The sequence below is a fragment of the Dendrobates tinctorius genome, unplaced genomic scaffold (assembly GCF_039654945.1).
Source record: "Dendrobates tinctorius isolate UK_male_01 unplaced genomic scaffold, ASM3965494v1 ptg000017l, whole genome shotgun sequence".
Lineage (NCBI taxonomy): Eukaryota > Metazoa > Chordata > Amphibia > Anura > Dendrobatidae > Dendrobates > Dendrobates tinctorius.
This window is the reverse complement of record NW_027361685.1, coordinates 2522932-2545030: the sequence shown is the minus strand read 5'-3', so window position 1 is coordinate 2545030 and position 22099 is coordinate 2522932. Positions and strand designations below refer to the sequence as shown.

At 46.3% G+C, this 22099-nt stretch overlaps 1 protein-coding gene across 1 annotated transcript in view; it reads left to right on the top strand.

The window, feature by feature from the left end:
• LOC141082380 (uncharacterized) overlaps positions 1–20578 on the top strand; it is a 44079-nt gene extending 23501 nt beyond the window's left edge. The window contains exons 4-10 of the mRNA XM_073566319.1: positions 2924–3047; positions 3131–3228; positions 5232–5411; positions 5494–5617; positions 5701–5798; positions 5997–6087; positions 19587–20578. Of these exons, the coding sequence (XP_073422420.1) occupies positions 2924–3047; positions 3131–3228; positions 5232–5411; positions 5494–5617; positions 5701–5798; positions 5997–6087; positions 19587–20437 (1566 nt within the window). The 3' untranslated portion in view covers positions 20438–20578. The remainder of the gene's footprint in view (positions 1–2923; positions 3048–3130; positions 3229–5231; positions 5412–5493; positions 5618–5700; positions 5799–5996; positions 6088–19586) is intronic.
• Positions 20579–22099: the final 1521 nt, after the last annotated feature.

The window sequence follows — 22099 nt, the reverse complement described above, 5'->3', positions numbered from 1 at the left end:
AAAGTAGGCCTATTTAGCAGAGATGAGAGCCGATTTGAATGCAAGTGTTGCTTGTTTGAGTGCAGTAAAGTCGTCTTGGGAATGAGTTTTCTTCCTGCGTCGTTCTGCAATTCTGGATGCTTGCCGAAGCTTTTTGGTGGTGTTATTGTGCCAGGGTTGTCTATTGATTCGTCGCACTCTGTTATGCATGACAGGGGCGACTGTTATGATTGGGTCACCGAGGAGAGCAGGCCCAAGCTAAGCCACAGAAAACCAGAGAGGTTGGAAACTAAGCGGATTGCAGACCCCTGATGCTATCCACACAACTAGCAGTAGCCGTGGAGCGTACCTACGATGATCCTAGACGCCTCGACACAGCCGGAGAACTAAATAAGCCTAAAGCAAGAAAGGGGAAATCTAAACTGCCCCAGAGCAGACCCCAAAGGAATAGATAGCCCTCAAACATATATTGTCGGTGAGACAAGATGAAAACACAAATGCAGGTAGGAAAATAGACTGAGCAAACGATGGGGCCCACACTAACTAGACAGGACAGGAAAGGAAAGACACTGTCTGCAATCACGCAAAAAACCCTGCAAAAAATGCCCAACACGTCTGATAGAAAAATACTGAAGTCACTAAACTTCGCCCACTATATCAGCACTCTGGTATATTCTGAAAGCAGAGCAAAAAGAGGCCAATCTAATAAGGGACAAAAACAAACTGGCACAAACAGTAACATAAGGATGGAAATTCAGCACAGCCCCCACCGGGGCTGGCTGACCACAACTGTTGTGAATTTGCTTTCTGGCCTGCTTTTGAGTACCCTAGGATCTGCGGTGCCTCCTGAGGTCTTAGTTCACCAGCCTAAACCGCAGATCCTAGGGTACTCAAAAGCAGGCCAGAAAGCAAATTCACAACAGGCAGCCAAGTTGATGGCTGATGCAAGAGTGGCATTGTAGAAAGTAGTGGTAGTGTCAGTGTCGTGGAGTGAAGATATGGAGGACAGTGGTAGAATATAGTCAGAGAGTGTGCGAGTGTCTAGATGTGTGAGGTTTCTGCTGGGGTGCGCATGCTTCTGGACATCGGTGACAGGTGAGGAGGATAGGGATGAGAAAGTGAGTAGATGGTGGTCAGATAGAAGGAGATGGGAGGTGGTGAAGTTAGAAATAGAGCAGAGAAAGGTGAAGGCCAGGTCTACTGTATGTATGTCCGTCTGTGTGGGTGGCTGAGGAGGACCACTGAGTGAGTCCAAAAGATGAAGTAAGGGACAGGAGTATGGAGGCTGCTGAATGTTGGGTGTCAATGGGGATGTTGAAGTCACCCACGATGATGGTGGGAATGTCAGCAGAGAGAATGTGAAGGAGCCAGGTGGAGAATTGGTCAATGAAGGCAGTGGTCGGGCCTGGAGGTCGGTATATGACGGCCACTTGGAGGTTGGCGGGAGAGTAGATGCGGACAGAGTGGACTTCAAAAGAGGGGAGGACAAGGCAGGGAAGAGGTGGGATTGGGTTTAAGGTGCAGTTGGAAGAAAGGAGAAGGCCCACTCCTCCGCCATGTGTGTTGCCAGGGCGAGGAGTATGGATGAAGTGGAGGCCGCCTTAAGCTAGCACAGCAGGGGAGGCTGTGTCGGAGGGTGTCAGCCATGTTTTGGTGAGGCCAAGGAAGGAAAAATTACGAGAGGTAAAGAGGTTGGGAATCACATGGAGTTTATTGCAGACAGAGCTGGCATTCCAGAGTGAGCCAAAGAGTGGGAGCAAGGTGGTGGGTGTCAAGGGCACGGATTTGAGGTGGGAAAGATTTCTGGTGTTTGTGTTGGTTTGGGAACGATAGAAGGGGGTAATGATGGGAGGTATGGGCTGTGGGGGTCTAGGGTTGGGAGATATGTCACCAGCAGTGAGAAGCAGATAGAGGGAGAGCATGTGGGAGAAGGAGGGTGGGTGGCTTGTTTTGTATTTTATTAGGAGAGCTCTGAGGTCGAGGAGCAGGTCAGCAGAGGAGGTCAGGTGGGGAGGCAAGAGGGAAGGAGAGATTATTATTTGGTTAGCGGGTGCTGGGGTTTGCGGATAGTGAAGGAGAGTAGGGAGTAGTGGAGCCAAAACTGTTAGTGCGTATGTCAGCATGATGAGAGTAATTTAGAAGGCAAAAGAAATTTAGAACATGTAAACGCAGCGGTTAGTCGTACCTTCTGGTCACTTCAGGCTCATTTCAGATGTTATCCTTAGAAGACATCCTTGCAATGACAGACCGAGGTCAGCCAGACCTCTGAGTCTGAATTTATACTAACTTAACAGCACATGAAAGGGCCCAGGTGTGATCAGAAAGGCAGGAGCAGCAGGGAGACTGGATGCAGACACAGGAGACGGTTAATTAAAGTCACAAGAGGAAATGCAAAGGGAGATAGTATTGCAGCCAGAACACATATCAGTGATAGCAGACAGATTCAGGGGTGATTGGGGTTCAGGAAAGATGGGTGATGATGGTATTGCAGCCTGAACACATACCAGTGATGGCAGACAGATACAGGGGTGATTGGGGTTCAGGAAAGATGGGTGATGATGGTATTGCAGCCGGGACACATACCATTGATAGCAGACAGATACAGGGGTGATTGGGGTTCAGGAAAGATGGGTGATGATGGTATTGCAGCCAGAACACATACCATAGATAGCAGACAGATATTGGGGTGATTGGGATTTCGGAAAGATGTGTGATGATGGTATTGCAGCCAGAACACATACCTGTGGATGAAGCAGATCGATTGTCAGAGTGATAGTAATAGTGAAGCATAGTAATAATAATAATGAAGCATCTATAGCAGGGAGTCATTTTCAGGCATATTTCAGATGTTATCCTTAGAACGACATCCTTGGAATGACAGACCGACATCATACAGTAACACTATGAAGGGATCGGGGGATGACGGTATCATTGTGTGTGTCAGGTTCCTATAAGGTGTCAGGATGTCGCTGTCTATTTCTCCATGGAGGAGTGGGAGTATATAGAAGGACACAGAGATCTGTACAAGGACGTCATAATGGAGGTTCCTCAGCCCCTCACATCTCCAGGTAATAGACAGGACTAAATACACACGGCCTATAATTATCTGTATGTAGAGAATGAATTCAGTCCCTTTATATGTTTCCTCCAGATCTATCCAGTAAGAGGACAACACCAGAGAGATGTCCCCGTCCTCTTCTTCCACAGGACTGTAACCAAGAAGATCCCAGTGCTCCTCAGGATCATCAGGTAGATGGAGAGAAGGTGTCAGGAGATCTCCCCTGTGATGTGTAGACGGCTGTGAAGGTCTTGTGCTCAGTCTTGTTTTATCCACCAGTATTATATGTTTTATACTTTTGTAGTGAGAACGGTGGAGATGGCAGGATTAGAGCTGACACCAGTGACCGGAGATAAACTTTTTACCTCCGATCACAGCTGGGTGGTCATGCTGTGTTCTGACAGTGTGTGAACCGCGGCTCTGTGACTGGCGGAGATGATTTTACCGCCAATCAGAAGCGCTACACCGGTGTTTACCACAATGTCACACAGCTTGGGAAACACCGGTTTTGTGCTGTGCATGTTCGGCTATATTCTGCAATTAAATCGGCAAATATTGCAAATTCGGCGATCATGAGCCGAACATTGAAATATTCGCTCATCTCTCGCCATAATACTGTGTGAGGTGCTGGGGGGCCGTCATACTGTGAGGGAGCCCTCATATTGAGCTACATGGCCACACAGGAGAACAATTTCCTTGTGATGAGTCAGATAGAAAGTGAGAAATCCAGGCCTTTGGTCTATCTGATTGCCGTCCTCCTGAATTGATATGGTGTTGTGTGCCAGGAGGGAGACATCGGATAGTACGTTCTGAAGGAAAGCAAAGATACAAAAATATAATGGCAGTAAGAATTCGGATTCCAGGCAGCGAGCATAGCGGAGACACAGAGCAGGAAGAGGTCACTAGCTCAGGTTTGCTGCACTATTGTGGCTTATAACAAAGGTTATGTACTGCCGCATGTAACCGGAAAGTTCCTGACTGCATAATACAGAAGAAGCATTCATAAAGTGTTGTGCCTGCCGTCTGATGTGTATACTTCTCATCAAGGTCTTGGTAAGTAAAGAAAAGTCTATTTTTGAACTTTGGTCTCCCTCATTCATCTCCATAACATCTGATCTGGGTCTACAACGACAGCAGCAATCTGCGGATTCGGGAGATATGACTCTGCCAAATATATATGTTCAGGCGGTGTAGAAAATTGCTTCGGAAAGGCTTCTGGGATCGACTTTGGGATTGCCCCTTGCAGACCGGGGGGGCTGGACCCTCATCTGACATTGTTTTCCATGGGCACGTCTCCGCCTGTTGCACGCGCCATCTTCCTTCTCTATGGTGACGTCACCGCTACCCGGTGTTCGGGCGGTGTGGAGATTTCCTTCTGAACAGCATCTGCGTCCTGCCTTAGGCTTGCCCCTTGCTGACTGGGGTTTTTTTGCCATCCTCTGCTCAAGTTAAGGCAGGGGACATCGTTGGTGAAGTTCCTGTGGAGGACTGCTGCGGGCGCCATCTTCCTCCACCTTCAGTGATGTCCCCAGGCACGACCAATCAGCGACGCGGGATTTCCGTTACAGACAGACAGAATTAGACGAATATATATATATATATATATATATATATAGCTGACCCGTGGAAGCCCTGTTAGGCCGTCGTCAGAGTTTGCTCACTCCTTTCTTCAGCCTCCTGGCCATGAAGTTTTACACTTTTGCTCCAAATAAACTATGGACTTTCAATATGGATCAGTGAGTGCTGCAGTCCTTACTTTCTTTGGTGAAATTATATATATAGATAGATAGATATGTGTATGTATGTATATATATTTGTCAGAGTCATATCTCCTGACTCTGCAGATTGCTGCTGTCATTGTATTATTACACAGGATTCTTATGATGTTACATCGGATCATCTTCTTCTCATTCAGGTCTCTACAATATCGGATCCTCTCAGTGAAGATCTTCTACAAAAGAGAATTTTCCTGATTTACCCATCAAGGATGGATATGGACAGAGACAAGATGGCGGAGAGGATGTTACACCTCACCCTAGAGATCCTCTTCCGTCTCACTGGAGAGGTGAGAGATTCGGATGACGTCACATTACATCATTCTTATCTACGGGAATAACAGATGGACAGAACTGGAGAGGTGAGGACTCTGGAAATGTCTGTAGTGAGATTTATTAATGTGTCTCTCCATAACCAGGATTACATAGTGGTGAAGAAGACCTCTAGTGATCGCTGTCAGGACCCTGTGTCTGAGGGATGGGGAAGACCCCTGAGCCCAATCACAAGGCCTCCACCTCACCCCCTGATCCATGAGGACATCAATGACCAGAAGATCCTAGAACTCACCTACAAGATGATTGAGCTGCTGACTGGAGAGGTGACACTGCTGGGAATGCTGGGACATTATACAGTAACACTATGAAGGGATCGGGGGATGACGGTATCATTGTATGTGTCAGGTTCCTATAAGGTGTCAGGATGTCGCTGTCTATTTCTCCATGGAGGAGTGGGAGTATTTAGAAGGACACAGAGATCTGTACAAGAACGTCATAATGGAGGTTCCCCAGCCCCTCACATCACCAGGTAATAGACAGGACTAAATACACACGGCCTATAATTATCTGTATGTAGAGAATGAATTCAGTCCCTGTATGTGTTTCCTCCAGATCTATCCAGTAAGAGGACAACACCAGAGAGATGTCCCCGTCCTCTTCTTCCACAGGACTGTAACCAAGAAGATCCCAGTGCTCCTCAGGATCATCAGGTAGATGGAGAGAAGGTGTCAGGAGATCTCCCCTATGATGTGTAGACGGCTGTGAAGGTCTTGTGCTCAGTCTTGTTTTATCCACCAGTATTATATGTTTTATACTTGTGTAATGAGAGCGGTGGAGATGGCAGGATTAGAGCTGATCATAGATGGGAATTCTCCATCTGTCTGTGACTCTTACAATATTTGTTTCAGGGTGAAGATCTGACCCATATTAATACTACAGAGACATATGTGAGGGGTGATGAGTGGTGTAAAGAGGAGTATCCCACATATGACTACCCAGGTGAGTAGTAACCACTGAATGCAGAGAAGTCACAGATTCCTCTCAGTCACCGGCTGTGGCTGCTTTATCGGTGGTGTAGTCCGGCCTTATTACCATGATCACCATTTTGCCTCTAGACCACAACATTCTCCTCCACCCAAAACTGTTCAAATGACTTTGGGCATTGAAAGCCCTTTTCTATAGAACTTACAACCTGGAGGATCCACCTACCCCCTGGGATTAGGAGACGCTGACCGTTACCTGCCCAGATCTGTAATCTATAAAGCCAAATGACAGCGTACGTAGAATGTGCTGACAGGTTAGAAAATCACCTGAAGAAAAATATTATGCTGGGCCTGTAAGAGAAAGCGGAGGGTAATGATGCTGTTGGCTTCCTAGTTCCCTGAGATCTTATCGGATGAATCTTCTCTCCCTTCTGTGCTGCTGAATGTCTCATGGTCCCTACAAGACCAGGTCCAGTCTTTCTGGCCAAACTTCACTTTTATGATCGACAACAGTAAATGTGCAGTGAAGCCAAGTGTGAATTTCTGTACAATAACAGCAGAGTTTCTCTTTATCCTGACTTTTCAATTTGTGTTAAAAGTAGCGTAATTTTCGGACTATAAGATGCTTGAGGAAAATGGGGGGTGCGTCTTATAGTCCGGCTCTGGCTATGATGGGTAGGTGGGGGAACGGCATCGGCGGAGCATCGGGTCACAGGAGTCTGGAGCCGGTGGCTGCGGCTAACTCCTGTTCCCGCTGCTAAAGAGAAATGAATATTCACTGCATTCCACTCCCATGGGCTTGGAGGGCAATGAATATTCATTTCTCTTTAATAATAGTATCTTGATCTGATTACACCCCCCACCCCGGTCCTGGTATGCATGGCCCCATCCTTATAATTGGCTCCCATCCAAATCCTTGTATGCATGGCCCCATCAGAAAACATTAAAAAACAAATCATTACACTTACCTACCCCGCGCTCCCTCGCAGCGTCCTACTCTGGTGCCAGGAACTGCTATATGTTTGTAAGCAGCACATGGCAGGGACATCATGTGCTGCCTACAAGCAGAGCACAGCTGCCAGGACTGTGCACGCAAAGGGCAGTGAGTATTCATTGCTCTTCAGTAGCGCGCAGTGTCAGCCACCGGCTTCCTGCTGCTACTGGCGGTCACGTGTGCCACTACGTAAGAGAAATGAATATTCATGAATACTCACTGTTCTCAGCGCTGCTTACAAGCATAAAACAGTTGCTGGCACTGGAGCAGGAGGCTGCAAGGGAGCGCCGGGTAGGTAAGTGTAATGGTTTGTTTTTTTAATGTTTTCTGATAGGGCCATGCATACCAGGATAGGAATGGGGGTGGGGGCCACTTATAAGTATGGGGCCCTGTATACCAGGACGGGATGGGGCTGTAGGCTACCAGCAGGTGCGTTGGATGCAGTGACGAGCAGAAAACAGAGCAAGTGTTAATGGGTGTTTTTATATAACCAGAGAAAAAGATAACAACGCTTTCTCCATGCAGGGAGTTAATATATACAAGATGCACAGAAGTATTGCGCGGGCAAATATGTGGAAGTTCAGTATTATGCAGTGACAGCTTGACTTCAGCTGTCAACAGTGGTAACAACAAAAAAAGAATTGCTAACGGCGGGAGAGGAAAAAACGGTAGGGTTCAACTTATCAGACTGTCGTCCGAAGGGAGGTGGTTGAAAGATTCCACGATGGCACCGCAGATGGCGCATCACGTTGAGGAAGCGGTCCTGGATGTATCGGAGGCGCTATCTCTTAGCGGTGAAGAAGAGTCCGGGACCTTTTGGTGGGCTGCTGTATGTCCAGATGAGGCGGAGGGTTCTAGTATCAAGGCCGCAGCCGCAGATGTAAAGTGAAAGTCTCCGACGGGAGTCATGCACTCTACACTGTCTGCTGTTAAGCGTTGCACAGTATGGTCAGCGCTTCCTGCCTGCAGTCGCGTAGGGTCAGCATCCGGCAGCAGTAAGTGGTCACTGGTGCTGTTGCTGGATGTTGGGGGGTGCGCACGAAAGTGCAGTTTGTTGTCAGTAGTGTTATCCGCAGGGAGGGAGCAAACCTTCCTCTGCTGCACCTCCTGTCTTCCCGCCAGAAGCCCCAGGTTCCGGCGCACCCCCCTTTTTATATCAGAGTCGCCCTTTGCAGCAGAGGTCACAGGTCTGTCCCGGTCAGGTTCTCTGTCCCCCTGCCACACTAGTGGCATTCCCAATGGTTACGGCTCAGAGACACTGTTGCCTTTATTGTTCCGGTCCTTCCTCCTCCAGGGCCATGCATACCAGGATAAGGATGGGGTCATGCATACCAGGATAGGGATGATGGTACCATGCATACTAGGAGGAGATAGTGGACCCTGCATACCAGGATAGGGATGGGGCCATGCATACCAGGATAGGGATGATGGTACCATGCATACCAGGAAGAGATGGGGGCCCTGCATACCAGGACGAGATGGGGCCATGCACACCAGGACGAGATGGGGCCCTGCATACCAGGATGAGATGGGGCCCTGCATACCAGGATGAGATGGGGCCCTGCATACCAGGATGAGATGGGGCCCTGCATACCAGGATGAGATGGGGCCCTGCATACCAGGACGAGATGGGGCCCTGCATACCAGAATTGAAATGATGGTACCATGCATACCAGGACAAGATGGGGGCCCTGCATACCAGGACGAGATGGGACCATGCATACCAGGACGAGATGGGGCCCTGCATACCAGGATAGGGATGATGGTACCATGCATACCAGGACGAGATGGGGGCCCTGCATACCAGGACGAGATGGGACCATGCACACCAGGACGAGATGGGACCATGCACACCAGGACGATATGGGACCATGCACACCAGGACGAGATGGGGCCATGCATACCAGGACGAGATGGGGCCCTGCATACCAGGACGAGATGGGGCCATGCATACTAGGATAAGATGGGGCCCTGCATACCAGGATAGGGATGATGGGGTCATGCATACCAGGATAGGGATGAGGGATACATGCATACTAGGATGAGATGACGGGCCATGCATACCAGGATAGGGATGGGACCATGCATACCAGGATAGGGATGATGGTACCATGCATACCAGGATGAGATGGGGGCCCTGCATACCAGCACGAGATGGGGCCATGCATACCAGGACAAGATGGGGCCCTGCATACCAGGACGAGATGGGGCCCTGCATACCAGGACGAGATGGGGCCATGCATACCAGGACGAGATGGGGCCCTGCATACCAGGATAGGGATGATGGGGTCATGCATACCAGGATAGGGATGAGGGATACATGCATACTAGGATGAGATGAGGGGCCATGCATACCAGGATAGGGATGAGGCCATGCATGCCAGGATGGGGATGAGGTGGCCATGTGTATCAGAATGGGGATGTGAGGACCATATATACCAGGATAGGGGATATAAGTACAGAATTGACAACATTTTTTGCTTCAATTTGTTTTTCCTAATTTCCTCCACTAAAACCTAGGTGCGTCTTATGGTTCAAAAAATACGGTAAGTGTCAATTTTCTGTACAATAACAGAGTTTCCCTTTAGCCTGAAATTTCAATTTCTTTTAAAACAAACTAACTTCAAGGAGGATTGTGATAAACTACAGGACAAACATTCCACCTGTGCCATGATGGATCTCTAAGCTGTGCGTGGCTGATGGCTGTAATATACAGTTATTCCCACCTGCAGGAGATGTGTTGGCATAGCTCGAGCCCTGGTTTCATAGATTTACTAAACGTCATGAATTCCATTATGTTTTCCATCCTAAGGAATTCAGATTACTGCACAATCTCTCCTGAAATGGGGGCACTAATACATTCTCTCCTCTTCTGGTCAGGATTCATAGTAGCTCCAATGGTCCACCATAAATGAGGGCAAATCCAGTTTAGTGTTCTCCCCTCGTACATACATTGTTGTTGGGGATATAACATATTTTTTTATTCTATGTCTTTTTTTAACCTGTTCATTCTGTATGATAGTTTGATTGTGGTGGGATCGGCCTTCCTGCCTAATGTGAGTCTGTAACTCCCTGATAGTCTTGAAAAAATCTCTCCAATCTCTTCCAAATGTCTAAGATCTAAATTTAATGGGAACCGGTCAGCAGGATTGTGCTCAGTAACCTACAGACACTGTCAGGTCGGCGTTGTTATACTGATTGCATTGATACCTGGTGATGAAATCCGTCTTGTGGTTGTTGTTTAATCTGTATTTGTAGATTTCAGTTAGAGATTCTTGTGCTCTGGGGCGTGGCTGTGGGCGGGGCTTTATGTGGTGCTCTAATTACATATGCATCTGTATTGGCTTATGACAGGTCGCTGATCCCTCACTGACCTGCCCCCCATTTTTACATAATGCATATAATAGTGTTGATATTATTGTTGATAATGCCTATAATATTGTGACTATTGTGAGGCTTAGAAAAAAAAATTCTCACATGACACTGGCGGCGCCTGTCCAATAGCCTCTCCCTCTTACTTATAGATGGTACTGCACAGGTGCCGCCATCGCCGGTGATATTTTTCTGGATGTAATTTTTTATGTAAAATAGGGGGCAGGTCACTGAAGGATCAATGTTATGAATGAGTCACCGAGGAGGAAAAACAAAAAGCAAGCTAAGCCCAGAAAACCGGAGAGGTTGGTAACTAGCGGATTGCAGACACCTGATCTTATCCACAACAACTAGCAGTAGCCGTGGAGCGTGCCTACGGTGGTCCTAGACGCCTCGTCATGGCCGGAGAACTAAATAAGCCTAAAGAAAGAAAAGGGAAAATCTAAACTGCCCCAGAGCAGACCCCAAAGGAATAGACAGCCCCCAACATGTATTGTTGGTGAAACAAGATGAAAACACAAACACAGATAGAAAGATAGGATAAGCAAATGGTGGGGCCCACACTAACTAGAAAGGATAGGAAAGGAAAGCTGCTGTCTGCAATCCGAAAAAACCCTGCCAAAAAGATGTCCAACACGTCTGATAGGAAAAATCCCTATATCAGCACTCAGGTATATTCTGAAGACAGAGCAAAAGAGATCAACTGATCAGGGACAAAAACAAACTGAAATAATCAGAGACAAAAATGGGAATTCAGCACAGCCCCAGCCGGGGCTGGCTGAACACAAAAAACTAAGTAACCAGACCAAAACTCATATGAATAATAGCAGAGCAAACAGCTTTGAGAAGGCAGGAACCGAACTGGAAACCAGAAGCCACAGGCAGGAGAAATCACCAGTAAGAAAATAGGGAGTCAGCTGCCTTAAATCCAATCAAAGACTCCTGATGTCCAGTCGCAGTCCTCCTCCTCAGGTGGCAGGTTTCTGCCATTTAGATCAGCTTCATAACCTCCTTTCACCAACAGAGGGAGTCCAGATAGAGAACTCAGTACTCCTCTGTCAGCACAGCCAGCTCCATCACCCTCACCAGAATCCAGAGGTGAACCAGAAAATGCATTCACAACAGTACCCCCCTTGACCAGGTCGATCAGGATGGGCCCAATCTATTGGCATGAATATCAGAGGCAGAGACCCAAGAATTGTCCTCCTGGCCATAACCCTTCCACTTGACCAAATACTGGAGTCTCTGTCTAGCCAGACGAGAATCCAGTATTTTCTCTACCTCATATTCCACATTACCTTTAACCAATACAGGGTCAGGAGGTGCCGCCATAGGATCTACTGGCTCAACAAACCTCTTCAACAGCGACTTATGAAACACGTTATGGATCTTAAACGTAACAGGAAGAGCCAATTGAAAAGAAACCGGATTAAGAATCTCCAAAATCTTGTAAGGTCCAATAAATTTTGGCTTGAGCTTTGGAGAAGCCACCTTCATAGAGATATTCTTTGATGATAACCAAACCATATCACCCACTTTAAACCGGGGATCAATGGTCCTATGCCTGTTGGAAAACCGCTGGGCCTTTTCCTGGGAGAGAGACAACTTATCCACCACTTGGTCCCAAATCTGCTGCATTCTCTCTACAACAGTGTCAACACCTGGGTAGGCTGAAGATTCCACTTGCCCTGAAGAAAATCGAGGATGAAACCCAAAGTTACAGATAAAGGGCGACATCAAGGTGGCAGAACTAGCTCTATTATTTAAAGCGAATTCGGCCAACGGCAAAAATGAGACCCAATCATCCTGATCAGCAGATATAAAACATCTCAAATAGGACTCCAAAGTCTGGTTTGTTCTCTCTGTCTGCCCATTAGTCTGAGGGTGAAACGCAGAGGAGAAGGACAACTGAATTCCCAGCTTGGAGCAAAAAGCTTTCCAGAATCTGGAAACAAACTGTACTCCTCTGTCCGATACAATGTTCTCAGGAATTCCATGCAACCAAACCACCTGTTGTAAAAACAAGGGTACCAACTCTGAGGAAGATGGCATCTTTGTGAGTGGTACAAGATGGACCATCTTAGAGAATTTATCACAAATCACCCAGATAACAGTCATTCTCTGAGAGACAGGAAGATCAGAAATAAAATCCATTGAAATCCATGGCCTCTTGGGCACAGGCAAGGGCATCAACAACCCACTAGAGCGAGAACAGGGTTTAGACTGGGAACAAGTCCCACAGGACTGCACAAAATTCCTGACATCACGAGATAAGGCAGGCCACCAAAAAGACCGACTCACCAAATCTCTGGTACCAAAAATACCTGGATGACCAGCCAATGCGGAGCAATGAACTTCAGACATCACTCTCTTCCTCCACTGGTCAGGAACATACAACTTTCCCATAGGACAATGCTCAGGTCTGTCCTCCTGAAATTCTTCCAGAGCACGTCTCAAATCGGGTGAGATGGCAGAAAGAACTACCCCCTCACCTAGGATGGTAGTAGGCTTGGTCACAATAGGAGAATCAGCAAAGAAACTCCTAGAAAGGGCGTCTGCCTTAACATTCTTAGTGCCTGGAAGAAAGGAGACCACAAAATCAAAACGCGTAAAAAACAAGGCCCACCTAGCCTGTCTAGGATTCAAGCGTTTGGCCGACTCAAGGTAAATCAAATTCTTGTGGTCAGTGAGGACCACAACTTGATGTCTAGCTCCCTCCAACCAATGTCTCCACTCCTCAAATGCCCATTTCATGGCTAACAATTCCCGATTCCCCACATCATAGTTGCATTCAGATGGGGAGAACTTTCGGGAAAAGAAGGCACAGGGATTCATTTTAGACGTCACCCGATCTTTTTGGGACAAAACAGCTCCTGCACCAATCTCTGAAGCGTCTACCTCAAAAGGAAGTGAGACATCAGGTTGCCATAAAACCGGAGCAGAAGTGAACCTCCGCTTCAGCTCCTGAAAGGCCGAAACAGCCTCTGAAGACCAATTCAGCACATCAACACCCTTCTTAGTTAAATCAGTCAGTGGTTTGGCAATACCAGAAAAATTACCTATAAATTTACGATAAAAATTAGCAAAACCCAAAAACTTCTGGAGAGCCTTCAAAGAAGTGGGCTGAACCCAATCATAAATGGCCTGCACCTTGGCCGGGTCTATTTCAGTAGTTGACGGAGACAAAATAAATCCCAAAAATGAAATCCTCTGTACACCAAAAAGGCACTTCCATCCCTTAACATACAGGGAATTCTCCCTCAAAATCCGGAACACAGTCCGAACATGTTCCACATGAGTCCCAATCATTGGAAAAGATCAAAATATCATCCAGATAGATGATCAAAAACTTATCCACAAAGTCCCGGAAAATATCATTCATAAAGGATTCGAAGACAGAAGGGGCATTAGTGAGCCCAAAAGGCATCACCAGGTACTCAAAATGTCCCTCCGGAGTATTAAACGCCGTCTTCCACTCATCCCCATGCTTGATGCGAATAAGATTATACGCCCCCTGAGATCAAGCTTAGTAAACCAGCAAGCACCTTTAACTCTGGAGAATAAATCAGAAATCAGGGGTAACGGATACTGATATTTAACCGTAATTTTGTTGAGGGAACGATAGTCAATACAAGGCCTTAATGAACCATCTTTCTTGGCCACAAAAAACCCCCCAGCACCTAAGGGTGAAGAGGATGGTCTAATATGACCCTTTTCCAATGACTCCTTAATATAAGATCGCATAGCCTCGTGTTCGGGTACAGATAAATTGAAAAGTCGACCCTTGGGAAATTTACACCCAGGCCTCAACTCAATTGCACAGTCATAACTCCTATGAGGAGGCAAAGATGCAGACTTGCTCTCACTAAATACATCATAAAAATCAGCCAAATAGTCAGGAACATCATGCGACTGGGGAGAGGTGGAGAAAACAGGAGTGTCGCCAAGAGCACACCGACAACCCCAAATCACCACAGATACAGATTTCCAATCCAAAACTGGATTATGAATTTGCAACCAGGGAAACCCCAGAACAATGGTATCATGCAAATTATGCAAGACCAAAAATCTGCAATTTTCTTGGTGGTCTGGGGCGACCCGCATTATCACCTGGGTCCAAAACTGAGGTTTATTCTCCACCAAAGGAGTAGCATCAATACCCCTCAAAGGAATAGGCGTCCGCAGAGGTGTCATAGGAAAACCACAACGTTTAGCAAAATCCAAGTCCATCAGGTTCAGAGCCGCTCCTGAATCCACAAAAACCTTAGCGGAAAATGTGGATAAGGAGCAGATCAGAGTAATTGCTAAAAGAAACTTAGGTTGTACACCACCCACAACAAATGTGTGTGCAAAACGTTTCTCTCGTTTAGGGCAGACAGAAATACTATGAGAGGCATCTCCACAGAAAAAACACAGCTTATTACGCCTTCTAAACTCCTGATGTTGCGCCATAGACAAAACTCTATCACAATGCATAGGTTCAGACATTTGTCCAAAAGGTGGCAACACCTCTCGTGTAGTTTTGCGTTCACGAAAACGCCGATCAACTTGAATGGCTAATGGCATAGAATCGTCAAGACCAGAGAGAACAGGAAATCCCACCATAGTATCTTTTATGGTTTCTGACAAACCCTTCCGAAAGAGAGCTGCCAAGGCACCATCATTCCATGTGGTAAGGACAGCCCACTTTCGGAATTTTTGACAGTATAACTCTGCAGGATCCTGACCCTGGTTCAATGCCAATAGGGCTTTCTCAGCTTGATCAATAGCATTAGGTTCATCATATAACTACCCCAAGGCTTGAAAAAATGCATCCACATTAGTCAGAATAGGATTTTCAGGTGTCAGAGAAAAGGCCCAATCCTGGGGATCGCCGCGCAGCAAGGAGATGACAATTTTACCCTGCTGCGCAGAGCTCCCCAAAGAGTTAGGCTTCAAAGCAAGAAATAATTTACAATTATTCTTAAAATTCAAAAATTTAGACCGATCCCCAAAAAACACATCAGGAGTAGGGATCTTTGGTTCAACAGCATGTGAGTGAGCGAGATAGGTGGAAATTCCCCGCACTTCAGCAGTGAGCTGCTCCACACGATCAGACAATTGCTTAATCTCCATTAAGAAAAAAAAATCCTCCTACGGCCTCAGAGAAAAAGAGGAAAAAATATACATATAAAAAAATTCTGACACTTTTTTTTTTTTTTTTACAATTCTTTCCTGCTTTTGAGTACCCTAGAATATGCGGTATGGCTGGTGATTCTGTTATGAATGAGTCACCGAAGAGGAAAAACAAAAAGCAAGCTAAGCCCAGAAAACCGGAGAGGTTGGTAACTAGCGGATTGCAGACCCCTGATCTTATCCACAACAACTAGCCGTAGCCGTGGAGCGTGCCTACGGTGGTCCTAGATGCCTCGTCACGGCCGGAGAACTAATTAAGCCTAAAGAAAGAAAAGGGAAAATCTAACCTGCCCCAGAGCAGACCCCAAAGGAATAGACAGCCTCCAACATGTATTGTCGGTGAAACAAAATGAAAACACAAACACAGATAGAAAGATAGGCTGAGCAAACGGTGGGGCCCACACTAACTAGAAAGGATAGGAAAGGAAAGCTGCTGTCTGCAATCCGAAAAAACCCTGCCAAAAAGATGTCCAACACGTCTGATAGGAAAAAGCCCTGAAGTCACTAGACTTCAAATCCCTATATCAGCACTCAGGTATATTCTGAAGACAGAGCAAAAGAGATCAACTGATCAGGGACAAAAACAAACCGAAATAATCAGAGACAAAAATGGGAATTCAGCACAGCCCCATCCGGGGCTGGCTGAACACAAAAAACTAAGTAACCAGACCAAAACTCAAATGAACAATAGCAGAGCAAACTTAGCTTTGAGAAGGCAGGAACCGAACTGGAAACCAGAAGCCACAGGCAGGAGAAATCACCAGCAAGAAAATAGGGAGTCGGCTGCCTTAACTCCAATCAAAGACTCCTGATGTCCAATCGCAGTCCTCCTCCTCCTCAGGTGGCAGGTTTCTGCCATTTAGATCAGTTTCATTACGTCCTTTCACCAACAGAGGGAGTCCAGATAGAGAACTCACTACTCTGTCAGTACAGCCAGCTCCATCACCCTCACCAGAAGCCAGAGGTGAACCAGAAAATGCATTCACAGCAGATCAGTGTCATATACCAATACAGATGAATATGTACGCAGAGCACCACATAAGGCCCCACCCACAGCCCAACCCACAGCCACTCCCACAACCCCACCCCGAAGCACAAGAATCTCATTAACTGAAAACTACAAATACAGATTCAACAATAACCAGCCCGCAGCTTCCCAGAAAAAGCATGTCTATTAGATGTGCCAATTCTGATGCTTTTCCTAGCTCTTCCCACTTGCCCTGTAGCTGTGGGAAATGCGTCCTGTGTCCCCTATCTTTATCACTGGGGACACAGGTCATGCGCAGTCTACGTTTGGCGGCGCATGCGTCCTTTTGATGGTGCGCCGACCAGCGCCAAACGCAACCTGTCAGAAGGACGCATGCGCCGCCAAACACAGACTGCGCACGACCTGCGTCCCCAGTGATAAAGATAGGGGACGCAGGACGCATGCAGTGTCGTGCGCCGGTAGGTGGAGCTACCGGAGGAGGCGCGACAGGGGGCGGGGCTCAGCGGCGGTCGTGCGCAGGCTGTCGCTGCGCCCAGAATTGCAAATGTGAAACTAGCCTTAGTAATGGAAAAGTGTTTATCCATTACGAACCCCATAGTTACATGGTAAATAAAGACACAGCCAGAATAAAGTCTTTTATTAGAAATAAAACAAAACAGTTTTCCTTTTTCAAAAATAGCAAACACAGTTATACTCACCAACACCTAAGTGCAAAGCACCAGAATTGGCGCATCTAATAGATGTGCCTTTTCTGGGCAGCTGCAGGCTGCTATTTTTAGGCTGGGGGGGTCAATATCCATGGCCCCTTACAAGCCTAAGAATACCAGCCCCCCAGTTGTCAGCTTCAGCAAGGCTGGTTGTCAAAAATGGGGGGGACTCCATGCCATTTTTTTAAAATAATTTATTTAAATAATTAAAATAACAGTGTGAGGACCCCTCTATTCTGGATAACCAGCCTTGCTGAAGCTGACAGCTGAGGGTTGCAGCCCCCAGTTGTGAGTTTTGCCAGACAGGTTATAGAAAATACAGGGGAACCCACACCGGTATTTTCATTCATTTATTTAGTTTTAGTGCAGGCGGTGGGTGAGGAATACTCCCATCATCCACTCCTGCTGTCACTGTACTTAGCAGTAGCAGGTGTAGGTTGATGGTAGTAATAATCCCAAAAGCCCCCACCTGCTGTCATCATTCTGACTTTAATAGAACTCTCCTCATTCTCCTCGTTGGCAAAGCAGAGGAGAATAATGAGAGCGTCTTCAGCACCCGCCGCCGGGGAATAGCGCTTACTGCAGCGCTTCTTCCCTGCCGGCCGTCCATGTGGTACTGATACTGCACACGGGCGGTATACGGTTGTCACACATGTGCCACAAATATTACACACATGGACGTCTCCGGTACCGGAAATATCAGGATATGTGAAACCGGCTTTATACACAGTTCTCTTTAAATGCCAAATATTTCTTCTTGAAACTCATCTGACAGAAAATATTGGCCCTTACGATAGTATAGATTGTGAAGTCTCCGAGCCCCATACTCTAATTACACCAGAGAGGTTTCACCACTAGCTACTCATTTATTACTGATGGAGACTGTGGAGTTTGATCATTTCAGTATTTTCCTAATCAGGCCCCATTTTTAATATCTGATTGTGTCACTTTATGTGGTGGTAAGTTTGGAATTCTTCACAAAGGATAATAGAAAATAAATGAATCTTACAAATTATTTCCCAGCTTCGCACTATACCCTACATACGGTTGTACATTACTGTCTGGGCACATGGCAGTGTTCAGAAGGGAAGGAGCGCCATTTAGCTATTTGAATGCAGATCTAGCTGGAATAGTTTGCAGACACAATGTATTGGGAGCACTGTTCATGGTCACCTGGCAGCTCAAAAGATGTCCACCATGAACATGCTTGGCTCTATCTTCTCTTCTTTATATATCCCAAGGATTGCCTTGCTCACCGCCCTTTAACACCATTACATGGATCTGGACTTACACTGGGACCCCTAGGCTTGTACCATGGTGTTACCTGCTATTCTGTGGTGTTCGATGGCAAGAAGAATAGTCAGGTAGCTGGGTCAGAACCAGAAGGACAGAATACAGAATCAGAAGACACAAGAGTAGTCAGTAAACGGGCCACGGTCACAGCAGGAAACAAATACACAAGCCGCAAGCTGAGCACAGAGGACTGAACCAGAGGAGAACAGCGCTGTATCTGGCAGATTCCGGCCATGTGCTTTGCGCTTTAGTAGGGTGTGGTACTTTCCAATTGGCTGAAGTAGGGAGCAGATTACTCCAGCTGGACAGCAGGAACAGATCCCAGATGAGATTGGGCACACCATATGCAGAAGCCCTAATATAACTAAATGACAGAAAAACAGAATAGTCAAAATCCCCATAAAGTGATTCCATGTTATAAATTAATTCACTGAGGGTTATAATCCTTAGGAGGAGTGAATATTTTGATTCCACAGCCACTTTCTGGAAATTAACATGCAGTGGATGTTGGAGAGTGAAAATTACACATTTGCCATTTTCTTACCCAGCACATAGTGCCCAGATTGTGCTCCAGGAGACACCGCAAATTAAGTGGATTCTTCTCACTATAATATTGCTAAATACAGGGATCCTAAATGTTTGAGCACACTGCAAGACTCCGAAGTGAGAGCGGATTTTGCTGGATTGGTTTATAGAAACCCTGTTGCTTTTCAACAGCCTTTGAGCCACTAATAGTGTGGGAACCTCTGTTTTTCCATTGACAGATGATGGACCTGAGTGGGGACTTGTGTTTTGTGAGATGAGAATTGGTATTTTTTTTGCCTACATAACAAGGTTTTCTATTAGACTGTGAACTGTCATTGTCTTGGTAAATAATTTAAGCTTTTACATAGCTTGCCATTTTTATGGACAGTTTAAGTAGAAATGCTCAAAAATATAAAACTCAAGGATATTTTATTAAAAAATTGTTTTTTTTATCTTAGCAGATGACTGTACCAGGAGATCAGAGGGACAGCTGACATCTTCCATTTTGAAATCTGATGATCTTGAGATCCTACAAGATACAACTGAAGTGAATGTCATTACTCCAGATATACCATCATCCATTCACAGCAAAGATCTGTCATCTGATCCTATGAAACAGGTCCCATCTTCTGATTCACTACTGACTACTAAGGAAAATCAAAGTCACAAAAAAGGCAATAAAAAACAAACTGCTCCTAAAGCAAAGAATTCATATTCATGTTCAGAATGTGGGAAATGTTTTGCACAGAAATCAAATTTTGTTGCCCATCAGAGAACCCACACAGGGGAGAAGCCTTTTTCCTGTTCAGAATGTGGGAAATGTTTTGCACATAAATCATATTTTGTTACCCACCAAAGAACTCACACAGGGGAGAAGCCTTTTTCATGTTCAGAATGTGGGAAATGTTTTGCACAGAAATCACATTTTGTTACCCATAAGAGAACTCACACAGGGGAGAAGCCTTTTTCATGTTCAGAATGTGGGAAATGTTTTTCACATAAATCATATTTTGTTACCCACCAAAGAACTCACACAGGGGAGAAGCCTTTTTCCTGTTCAGAATGTGGGAAATGTTTTAACAGTAAATCAGATTGTGTTAAGCACCAGAGAATCCACACAGGGGAGAAGCCTTTTTCCTGTTCAGAATGTGGGAAATGTTTTAACAGTAAATCAGATTGTGTTAAGCACCAGAGAATCCACACAGGGGAGAAGCCTTTTTCATGTTTAGAATGTGGGAAATGTTTTGCACAGAAATCAAATGTTGTTACCCACCAGAGAACTCACACAGGGGAGAAGCCTTTTTCCTGTTAAGACTGTGGGAAATATTTTAACCAGAAGGATCTTCTTGATCGCTATCAGAGCAGTCACATAAAGGAGAAGCCATTTTCATTTTTCTTAATGTGGGAAAAATTTTACATGGAAATCAACTGTTAATAAACATCAGATATGTCACATAGGGGAGAAGCCTTTTTTATGTTCAAAATGTTGGAATAGTTTTAACCAAAATTGAATCTTCTTAAATGGGTTGTCTCTTGAGATTCCTCATGTTTGCTGACAAAAGAATAAAACTAAACCTTATTAACTCCAAATGTAAAACTATACCCATAATTCACCCCCTGAAGGTTAGTTAGTAGGTGACTAATAGAAAAAACATGTACCCCACAGTTCAGTATATAGGGTGAGGTGACGTATTCACACTCTCCAAGCCTCTCATTTCATCGTCCTCACCAAAGGCGACTCATCAGGAGACTATTTAGTATTGACCTATGTTCAAGTGAGACTAGACAAAAACTAAAATCATGTATCATGTTATCCGAAACAGTCAGAAAACTAGCCACATATTTTCAGATCCCAGACCTCAAACTATATACTTCATAAGTTTATAAGCCACTCCAGTGTCAGGAATAGAACAATACAAATGGTAGAAAGCTGCATCCTATAAATGTAACAAATTTATATTTTAAATAAACAGGTCATGCTAGCTGAAAATCATGGACATATAAATGGATCCGTCATACATATGCAAAATCACGGGGGTGTGGCAAAACCACATAAATGATCAAAACACCCAAATCTTAGAAAAACATATACCGTATTTTCCGCTTTGTAAGACGCACTTTTTTTCCCCAAAATTTGGGGGGAAAACAGGGGTGCGTCTTACAAAGCGGACATGCCTTACCTAGGCTGTGATCGGGGGCGTCCGGCGGTTGCTGGCCGCTGCTGCGGGTGTGTCCGGTGCCGCGTTGTGTGCCCGTCGATGCCCGGGGCTCTGCCAACATTGTGCGACAGGCCAGAGCCCCGGCATTTCCTCGGTTCCCTGTGTGCCGGTAAAAAGATGGCCGCCGGCGCGTGCGCAGATGGGATCTCGGGACCCAGTTCTCGAGAGATGAGATTTGAAATCTCATCTCTCGAGAGCTGGGTCCCGAGATCCCATCTGCGCACGCGCCGGCAGCCATTTTCCCTGGGTTCCCTGTGTGCGCGCGGTGGTGCCTGTAAAAAAATGGCCGCCGCGCGTGCGCAGATGGGATCTCGGGACCCAGCTCTCGAGAGATGAGATTTCAAATCTCATCTCTCGAGAACTGGGTCCCGAGATCCCATCTGCGCACGCGCCGGCGGCCATCTTTTTTTTTTTTACCGGCACTTCAGCGCACGTATACAGGGAACCGAGGAAATGCTGGGGCTCTGGTCTGTCGAACAATGTCGGCAGAGCCCCGGGCATCGATGGGCACACAACGCCGCACCGGAGGCACCCGCAGCATCGGCCTGCAACAGCCGGACAAGTGGAGAAACCTGACACCAGCACAAGACTCTGCAGCAGCAACGGCACACATCGGAGCCCCCCCTCATCCCTGGATGCGGCCTGCAGCATCACTCCACGCCTGCCTCCTCCAGCAGCGAGCCTGGGACCCCGCTACATCGCAGCCACCAACCCCGGTAAGCAATAAGATGCAAGGATTATAAGAGGCACCACCA